The sequence below is a fragment of the Quercus robur genome, chromosome 8 (assembly GCF_932294415.1).
Source record: "Quercus robur chromosome 8, dhQueRobu3.1, whole genome shotgun sequence".
Taxonomy (NCBI): Eukaryota; Viridiplantae; Streptophyta; class Magnoliopsida; order Fagales; family Fagaceae; genus Quercus; species Quercus robur.
In genome coordinates, this window is record NC_065541.1 from 34,263,234 (window position 1) to 34,274,056 (window position 10,823).

At 31.0% G+C, this 10,823-nt stretch overlaps 1 protein-coding gene across 2 annotated transcripts; it reads left to right on the forward strand.

Annotated features, from left to right (window-relative positions):
* The first annotated feature begins 5,960 nt into the window (after nt 1-5,960).
* On the forward strand, nt 5,961-9,835 carry LOC126695308 (ribonuclease 3-like protein 3). 2 transcript variants are annotated; one of them, XM_050391998.1, is made up of 3 exons: nt 5,961-6,617; nt 8,881-9,009; nt 9,442-9,835. In XM_050391998.1, exons 1-3 carry the CDS (start codon nt 6,195-6,197, stop codon nt 9,700-9,702), a joined length of 813 nt encoding a protein of 270 aa, XP_050247955.1. In that variant the 5' UTR covers nt 5,961-6,194; the 3' UTR covers nt 9,703-9,835. The 2 variants fall into 2 exon arrangements, with proteins under 2 accessions (XP_050247955.1, XP_050247954.1); XM_050391997.1 differs by having other exon boundaries at nt 5,970-6,617; nt 8,863-9,009.
* The last annotated feature ends 988 nt before the right edge of the window (nt 9,836-10,823 follow it).

The window sequence follows — 10,823 nt, forward strand, 5'->3', positions numbered from 1 at the left end:
CTCTCTTTTCCACCCTACAATTAAAAAATTGGAAGGGTCTCTACTCACCTCATCCCTTTTAAGTTTTAAAATGGAGATATTTATTACACACACAAGTTTTAAACTAAAATCTGTTTGTGTGTTCAATTGTATGTGTAAGAGTTGTTTCCTTTTTAAAAATATCTAAATAAGGAAGAGGGATGTCTATTCTACGCTTCACTCCTCTCATATCCTCCCTCTCTTCTTCTTATCCTCTCTTCACCCTCCAAACTTTCAAACATATTATAAACCATGGGATTCAAATCTTTGTGGATAATTATTTATTAAGAATATAAAGGATATTTTACAAGAAAATTTATTGTAGGCTTTTGCACAAATTTTGAAAGAAATGCAATGACATGAGGCAATTGACCTATTACTAATCACAATCATGACGATACTACTCGGTTCTATGTTTCATTGGCAGCCATTATACTTGACCCCAAAGTTTAAGATGATAAAGTGCAAATTTATAGATATATATAAACAGTCTTAGTATCAACTTTAGGAATATTCCATCTCTAGAAATCAGGAAGCAACTCATTTTCTTCAATAGTGTGATCTTCTTCATTTACAATATCAGGAGGACAACTAGTCTTGGAGCTAACAGAGGAGTTGGATCTCCACAACCTAACCATACTATCCTAGGTTCAACACTCAATTATCATGCTTTTCTCACAACCGTTGCATTTCGTAACACATACCCTAACCAACCTTATACCTCTCATGCCCTACACGCCCTCTCTTGGCTCAAACGGGCCTTACAGTTCAATTCTAGGAATTCACTTTACGACTAGGGTGGCGCTAACGACGGTAAGAAGGGAACACAACAAAGGAGTTTCAAAGTTTCGGGTAGACACAGACAGAGAGATAGAGAACACAACCACACTATCACCGACCAAAAAAGAGTGGCTCTAATACCATAAAGGGGGAAGGGGACACAACTGAAGGTGGAAGCACAGTAATATTATGTTGAAAATAATATAAAAGCAAAGTAGAACCAGCCAAGAAGGCGGTATAGCTGTTATAATCAAAGTAATTTAAAAGCAGTAGTAAGGCGGTAAAACCAGCCAAACAGTATATATGAAAGCAATAAAAATTTAGAACCGTCCAAGATGGCGGTAGCAACAAGTAGTATAATGAACAGAAAACTGAAAATACTTGTTATTGAAAGTAGAACAAATACTTACAGTAGTAGTAGTTACAAGATTTCAACAGTACAGGTTAACAGTTACAATGCTTGAATTAGTCTTAGTTATAAGGATTGTAGGGAAATAGTGGTAATAGGAACAAGGAACTTTCTCTCAAAGAAGGCTTCTAAGGGAAGAAGTTTTAAGGAAAGAAAATTCTGAAGTAAAAACTTGTTTTTAACTTAAGGGACAACCCCCCTTAAATGGGCAAAATCGGTGTGAACAGTGTCATGAACAATAACAGGTGAATAGTGACGGATGAACAGTGATAGGTGAATAGTAAAAGTGAATTTTTCTCCTTTTTGACCCAAGATTTTGGGGAATCATACATAGAGATCAGAAAGAGGTCTACATTTCAAGAGTCTATGCCATATTATTGATATACTTTTGTGCCAAAAAAAACCAATGAGCACCATCCTTCAGAAGCATTATTGTCTCCTTGTGCTAAAGGAAACCACATGAGTACTATTATTGGGAATCTTCAGAAGCATCATATTGGTGGGAAACAGGCTTTTAGCAGTAGTAAATATTGAAGTTTTGGCTGTTGTGCAGGTCAGACAAATAGGAGAATCAAAATCTTCCGCCAAATCCGGGGTATCTTGCAACAGTTCCGGATTGCAGGAAAAGTAAGAATTTTTAGTAACATATCCTTCAAAATATTGTAGCATTTTGGCCTTTGTGCAAGCTAGGCAAACAAGGGAAAGTAGCAATAGTTTCCAAACAATAGTAACCTCAGGGGTGAACTCATCAATCAGTGGAAGAAGCATCGGATGGATAACCATCATAAGGATCCCATGGAAAATCATCATCACATGCATGCTTATGATAGATAGCATATTTATTACATAGTCCGCAATATAAAAGTGGCTCAAACTTTGGAGTTTTTCTTGGAATGAGAAGACTTCTTGGATTAGGATGATCTGCTATCCGCAAGTGAACAAGGGCATTAGCATAGGGTTTGGGACCAAAAACAGAGATTCTATCTGTGCTTCCTATGAAATGATAATTTTTCCATAGATTTTGAGCTACCTCAAAAATTTGATTATTAAAATAATTTCTCCAACATTTTGCAAGAGCAAAAGGATCATCGAAGGACAAGTAGGAATTTCCTTTAAGCCATTGTCTTTGGTGAGTGTGACCGTTAATGGGAATGAGATGCTTTGAGGGTTGGACATTCATCTAGTTATTTCTTTCCCATTCTGGCAAAGTGCTCTAGCATCTGATGGAAACAAAAGGTCTAGTGGAAGAGCTTTCAAATCCTTTAATAGCAGTTTGAATAATCTATGGAAGCTGACTGGCCTGTTTATGGCTTGTTAATTTTATGAACCTAATAAAGCCATATTCAAACATTTGGGAAAGCCAACTAGGATTCCTATCATCATCATCATCATCATCTGAATCTTCATCAGTAAAACATGAACCATCATCATAATCAATCAGGAGACCAGGAAATGGATGCTTCTTTTCATACACTCTAAGACTACTCCCAAAGTGTTCTTCCCATTCAAGCTGAATAAAGACATTATTACCTTCATCTAATTCATCAGGATTAGGAATAGTGGCAGTAACAAGTTTCTTGAAATACTTGAACCATAGGTCAAAAGACCTAAACATAGCCTTGCATTCCAGAATATGATATCGTATATCTAAAGGCAAGTTGGCAACAACACTTCTTAACATAGATTGGGTCTTAAGACTCAATCTAGCAAGATTCAATCTAGCATAATCAATGCCCATTAATATGCAAATAACTGAATTTTTTGGCAGCAATAAATTCATTAATATTTCTTTTAGAAAACAGGCAGCGTTTTTCATGAATTTTTGAAATAGAGAATATTTGTTCAACAGTTCTAGATTTGTAAGCGGAATGAAAAACACTCTTAACAAAACTAGTTTTATAAATAGTCTTAGTATTAACTTTAGGAATATTCCGTCTCTATAAATTAGGAAGCAACTCATTTTCTTCAATAGTGTGATCAGTCATAATAATCCACTTACTTGTGGTATAAGTATTAGTATTATTCCACTTATTAGTGGTACTTATCCACGAAACATTTTTCGATCCCTATGAAGAAACATTGATAATGTTAGAATAGTTGATAGTACTTAACATTTTGGTATTATGAATATTACCTTTAAAATCATCTGTGGTCATTAGTTCTTGAATAAGCACATTCATGGGGGAGTCTTTTTCATAAGACAGATTATCAATATCAATTTTAAACTTTGAAGCAAATTTGAATTTTACTTTTTATCCAAAATGATCAGTAGTAATTCCATCATGTTCAACAAGAAAGGATACAAAGAATTTATAAATGGCAGACCAAAAATTACTTTTTTAATCATGTTTTTAACAGGGACAGAAGGAATCTTGAAACAAACATTATCATGACAAACATGAGCATTATTCAATTCATATATAATCTTCATTTGACTACCATTAGCAGAAACCAATCTTTTAGTTGATTTTTCAAAATATTTTGAAGGAATCAATCCTTATTGGATACAGTTCGTATCTGCACCTGAATCAATCATAGCAATAATAGTGAAATGATAATCATGGGAAACAACAATTTTAACTTTTGTAAACCATTTTGGAGGAAGCAATTTATTAACAAGACTAAGTTGAGAATTATCAACAATACCTTTATCAGAAAGAAGAGTCTGTTGACTAGATTCATCTCCATCTTTGTGCTCATCTTGTTCATCTTGTTTGTTATTAGATTTATTAAAATTTCTATCAATTTTTAACATTATCAATTCTTGTTTGAGATTATTGTTCTCGCTTTTAATGTTTATATATATATATATATATATATATATTAAAGGCGTAAATAACTTGCTAATAAAATAATTAGAATTGTATTCTCCAGTTAGCTCAACTAATAAAATCACCATAATTTTTTAGTAGAGTTGTGATGTGCCTTTATGTTAAAACTCATTTTCCTCTCCCTTGTGTATGTGTGTGTTTGTTTTTCAAAATAATAATAATAAAGAGTAATTATCATAAAATAGACATTATAAGTTTCAGATCTTACTGCATCTATAAAAAGAAACAATATTAATAAATTATCCATTGTGCTTAACTAAGTAATGGGATCCATATTGATCACTATAGGTAGAAAAGCTTTTAATTTTTTCTTTTAGAGCTCATTATGAGAGAAACAGATTAAGAAAGCTAATAAAAAGTGAAAAAAAGAGAGATGAGAGATTTGATCCAAATACTGAACAGTGAACACCATCATTAGTCATTAGACTCGTATTACAATGCTTTGAGCAAAAACTCTATATAATATTTTGGAGGAAGCAATTTATTAACAAGACTAAGTTGAGAATTATCAACAATACCTTTATCAGAAAGAAGAGTCTGTTGACTAGATTCATCTCCATCTTTGTGCTCATCTTGTTTGTTATTAGATTTATTAAAATTTCTATCAATTTTTAACATTATCAATTCTTGTTTGAGATTATTGTTCTCGCTTTTAATGTTTATATATATATATATATATATATATATTAAAGGCGTAAATAACTTGCTAATAAAATAATTAGAATTGTATTCTCCAGTTAGCTCAACTAATAAAATCATCATAATTTTTTAGTAGAGTTGTGATGTGCCTTTATGTTAAAACTCATTTTCCTCTCCCTTGTGTATGTGTGTGTTTGTTTTTCAAAATAATAATAATAAAGAGTAATTATCATAAAATGGACATTATAAGTTTCAGATCTTACTGCATCTATAAAAAGAAACAATATTAATAAATTATCCATTGTGCTTAACTAAGTAATGGGATCCATATTGATCACTATAGGTAGAAAAGCTTTTAATTTTTTCTTTTGAAGCTCATTATGAGAGAAACAGATTAAGAAAGCTAATAAAAAGTGAAAAAAAGAGAGATGAGAGATTTGATCCAAATACTGAACAGTGAACACCATCATTAGTCATTAGACTCGTATTACAACGCTTTGAGCAAAAACTCTATATAATATTTTGGAGGAAGCAATTTATTAACAAGACTAAGTTGAGAATTATCAACAATACCTTTATCAGAAAGAAGAGTCTGTTGACTAGATTCATCTCCATCTTTGTGCTCATCTTGTTTGTTATTAGATTTATTAAAATTTCTATCAATTTTTAACATTATCAATTCTTGTTTGAGATTATTGTTCTCGCTTTTAATGTTTATATATATATATATATATATATATTAAAGGCGTAAATAACTTGCTAATAAAATAATTAGAATTGTATTCTCCAGTTAGCTCAACTAATAAAATCATCATAATTTTTTAGTAGAGTTGTGATGTGCCTTTATGTTAAAACTCATTTTCCTCTCCCTTGTGTATGTGTGTGTTTGTTTTTCAAAATAATAATAATAAAGAGTAATTATCATAAAATGGACATTATAAGTTTCAGATCTTACTGCATCTATAAAAAGAAACAATATTAATAAATTATCCATTGTGCTTAACTAAGTAATGGGATCCATATTGATCACTATAGGTAGAAAAGCTTTTAATTTTTTCTTTTGGAGCTCATTATGAGAGAAACAGATTAAGAAAGCTAATAAAAAGTGAAAAAAAGAGAGATGAGAGATTTGATCCAAATACTGAACAGTGAACACCATCATTAGTCATTAGACTCGTATTACAACGCTTTGAGCAAAAACTCTATATAATATTTAATTGCATAGCCCTTTTTTTTTTTTTTTTTTTTTTGGTAAAAGTCCTGGCCATATTTTTCTTCCTTATTATAAAGCCTTTCCAGCAACTGGTAAAATTTAAGTCGGTAATCTGTAACACCTCTCATCATCGTACCTATATAATAAATTCCTCCAAGCTGTCCAAGAATTATAGATTTTGGTCTCCTACAAACAAAACCCCATAGACCATATTCTCAAAAAAAAAAAAAGTTTAACCCTCCTCTCCTCACCTCTCCTCTATATTATTTATTTCTCCTGCGCCGCGTGCTCACCCACCAACACCATGCCTCCAACCATGGAAGCAGAACAACAAGAAGATCAAGTAGTTGACCAATTAAAATTAGAAGAGCTTCACATAGATGAAAAACAAAGCGAACCCAAGACAGAGATACCAGTCCCAAACCTTGATGAAGTGGAAGAGATACTTGGTTACAAGTTTAAGGACAAAAGCTTGTTAGAAGAGGCTTTCACGGATTCTTCGTTTTCAGGTGAACTCCCTTCCTACGAGCGATTGGAGTACGTGGGTGATGCTGTGCTTAACCTACTCTTCACAAAGGAGCACTTCTCCCTGTACCCGAATTTGTCACCCGGACCTTTGACCCGACTCCGCGCCGCCAATGTGGATACCGATAAGCTCGCACGTGTGGCCATCAGACACGGCTTGCATAGGTATCTACGCCACAAAAAACCTCTTCTTGGGGAGCAAGTAAGTCCAGGTTTTACCAGATCTTTTATGTTTTATATATAATCATAACCAAACACTTTCATTGTTCATCATAAAAATAAATCCTAAAAACGAGTATTATAGAATTTTTGCATCACTAGCTTTTTTTTATTTTTGTTATCAATTAGGAAAAATAAAAATATAAAACTATTGCAAAAACATAAACCTTGTAATTATTATTTTTATTATAATTCAATGGAAAGGAAAGTAGATTAAACAAATAAATCTACTATAAAAAAAATCTATTAATTGGATATTTTGCATAACAATAAATTTGTTTTGTTTTGTTCTGATTTTGTTTTACAAAAATATATAGTGATGGTTATCACTTATCACTATCAATAAAGTAGATATTTATCTCAAAAAAGAAATAAATAAAGTAGATATTAAAGACAAAATTCGTATATATATAGAATCTGTCTCCTTGATTTAGGGAGCCAGTAAATCGATGGTGAATACAATGAATTGATGGTTAATTTGTTTTTAGGGATATAAAAAAATAATTTTCTTGTATTTTTAAAATAAAAAATATGTTTGGTTAATTGAAATTAAAAAAAAAAATTTTGAAGAAAAAATAGAAAATACTAAAATATATTGTTACTACTATTTGAACTCTAATTCTAACTTATTAAATAAGACAGATTTATTAAATTAAATGTGTGTTTTCATTGACTTTTAAAAATTAAAAACTGAAAATAACATTTTGCATGTTTTCAATTTCCTTCGCAAATCTAGTTTTGATTGCCAAACAAATTTTTTGGTTTTAAAAATAGAAAATTATTTTTAGAAATAAAAAAATAAGAGGAAAAACCAATTATCAAATATATCCTAAACTTTTGAAAGATTTTGGTTTGGCTTATTGTGATGACTGTTGGGTAACTGTTCTTTTACACCGTTCATTAAATTGGTTGATAAATTATTCTCAAAAAATAATAATAATAATAATAATAATAATAATAATAATAATAATAATTGGTTGATAAATTGTTAGAAAAGTTAAATTAATTTTTGTTTGTTCAATGGATTTCGGGTATACTCATTAAGTAATTAGAAACGTGACTTATACGACTAACTTTAGGCCAAAGTCAAAAGAAGAACGCCGCAGCTTTTTAATTGGTCGTACCTGTTGTTTTTTAGAATGGTTGACTAGAATTTTGCAACCATTCATGGGTTCTTTCATTCTTTACAATTGTTGATAGAATGGTTTTGATGTTAAAATATTGGGTGCGGGAAGTTTCATGGTGAGATTCATGGGTTCTTTCATTATTCTTTACAATTGTCTGATTAAAGGCTTATTTGGTTTATTGCTATTTTTTAAAATGAAAAGATTGTAATAATTATTTTGTTAGTAGAATTAATAATTTCAAAATTAATATATATCAAATATATAATATTTTTACGTGCACATAACAATTACAAAACTAAATAATATTAATAAAATAACATCCCTTTCTCAAATTTAAAAATATTATTTTTAAGAAATATAATTGTATAAGTAAGATATTTTCTAAATATAAATATTAAGTTTTATTTTAATGTTACAACAACAAAATCTATTAATAGATTTAGTTATTCTATTATATTCATTTTCCTTATACAAAAAAAAATTACTTTCAATAATATAGATTAATATTCATGTCATAATCTTCATTCAAAGTACCAAACTTGCCTTAACATTCGATTGAAATCTACTTCTAATTACTTTAGTTTAGACAATAAGATGCTTGGATGCAAAAAATAAATAAATAACTATTATCGTAGATTTTTAAAAATGTGAACTGTTGGCTTTAGTTCTATCATTAATTCTATATGCTCAATTGAAAAATCATGGGGATAAGTTGATAATATCTTTGAATCTCGTACAAATATTATTCTAGTGATACATTTATTGGATGGTTCCTTCAGATGAGAGAAGCAACCAACAAAAAATTATCACGTGACGTGTAATTTGTTGATGTCAGTAGTTCTTGCTAGGAGCTATTATTCACAATTCAAATGTCTCCACTTCAACCATCGAATTATCAAAAAACAAATAATAATAGAAATAATAACTCACTTTATATATATATGGAGAGAGAGAGAGAGAGAGAGAGAGAGAGAGAGAGAGGTAATGTGGAATGAGCTCCTGGAGTCATTCACCCTTTAAGTTATGATATGATATTTGTTTTGTTATTTCAATAAGAATTAGTTTTAATTTTTTATATGCTTTTCTTGAATATTTACACAGATTCGAGAATTTTCACAGGGGATCTTAGAATATCCATTGCATTCCAATGGGCTTATTGATGCACCAAAGGCCCTTGCTGATATTGTTGAATCCTCAATAGGGGCAGTTTTCATTGACTGCTCCTCTTCACTAGACATTGTGTGGAAGGTATTTATCTCTCTTAGAATCTCATTTCTCATATGTTAGTTTTTATTTTTAAGATAAAGTAAAAAAAAAAGTAATTAACTAATTATTATGGCATTTGTTGACAAATACCAAACTGTAGTATAATTTGCTGAAAAAGAAAAGAGTTGTGTGCCACAATTAATTTAAATTATCATCAATCATTAGTATATTTTACTTTTTTTTTTTTTGAAAACATTAGTATATTTTACTTGAATGATATTAGCTTTGAATAAACAAAATTAATGACATAGCTACCATTTTTTTTTTTTTTTGAAAAAAGAGAATATTTAATTATACTCAATACAAGGATCATTAATACCAAATCCAATGTATCAACTGATATTTTTTATTTAGTATAAATCATATTTTATTGTGATTGCCCTTGACAAATATGGTTTTATATATTTGCAATAGGTGTTCAAGAGTTTGTTGGAGCCTATAATCGATCCTTCAACTCTATGCATACATCCTGTGACACAACTTTATGAAGTGTGTCAAAAAAGAAATTTGAAGATTGAGTTTGTCGATTTATGGACTGAAAGTACAGCGGTTGATGTTCTCATAGATAATCAGCATATGGGAAGAGGTGTCTATAGCCTTAAGAAAGATATCGCCCATAATAGAGCTGCTAAAAATGCATTGGACAATATGGAGAAAATACTAAGAGATGCATGAATAATATTAAATTGAAATGCAAAATTAGATGTGCACCTTGGCTTTTCCTTCCCTTATGAAGTAAAATTTCATATTGTAGCCATATTTGTATTAACAATTCATGTGTTTAAATTATTTAATTTGTTTTTCTTTATAAATGTTTGTTTAATACGTAATTATTAACCTCCAGTTTGAACTTAAAATAAATGAAATCAAATTGCTGTGAATGGTTATAGGATATTAGATCTCTTTATAATAATACAAACACTACACTAAAAAGAAATCAATTAGATAAAGTGCTAATATAAGTTAAAAATGATTGCAATAATAACTTAAAAATGGTAAATTATTGCATTAACAATAATTAGTTGTAATAATTTATTATGATGTCGAAAATTGTCAGTAAATCACACAGTCCTTACGTGCTCAAGATAACACCTAGACAACACAAAAAAAAAAAAAAAAAAAAAAAAAAAAAAAAAAAGAAGACCTTAAGAGAGTATTGGTTTGGTACCAGTCAAAGACACTCCGAAGGTTAAACCTTTGGTTAACCGTTCTTTAAACCGTTCTCTCCTTGAGACCATGGGAACCGTGGGAACCGTTCTTCCCAATCACTTCCTCTCCCTGAGACCATGGGAACCTTTCTTTAAACCTTCCACGGCAAGTGTTTCAACGATAGCTGTTTGGGTGAGGCTTCATAAGCTGCCCTTTAAGTTGTATGATAGAGACGTGCTTCGACAGATTGGTGAGGCGATTGGGAAGGTACTGAGGATTGATACGCATATAGCCATGGAGGATTGGGGTGAGTACGCAAGGCTGTGTGACCAAATTGACATGAATAAACCTTTGGTTAACACCGTCGCCATTGGACGATTTGAAAAACCGGTCATGTATGAGGGTGTCCAGAGCCTTTGTTTTGCCTGTGGATGCATCGGCCACTGAAAAGAGGTTTGCCCAGCTATTATTCGGAATGAAAAAGAGAAGCCCATACCGGCAGGCACGTCGCTGGAAGTGCCAGAAAATAGCTCACGTAGTGTGCATGAAGCAAGTCGTACTGACACCTGTAGCAACACGACAAAAGTTAGTGGCACAGAAGAGGAGGAGGGGCTATATGGTCCTTGGATGGTAGTGTCTAGGAAGAG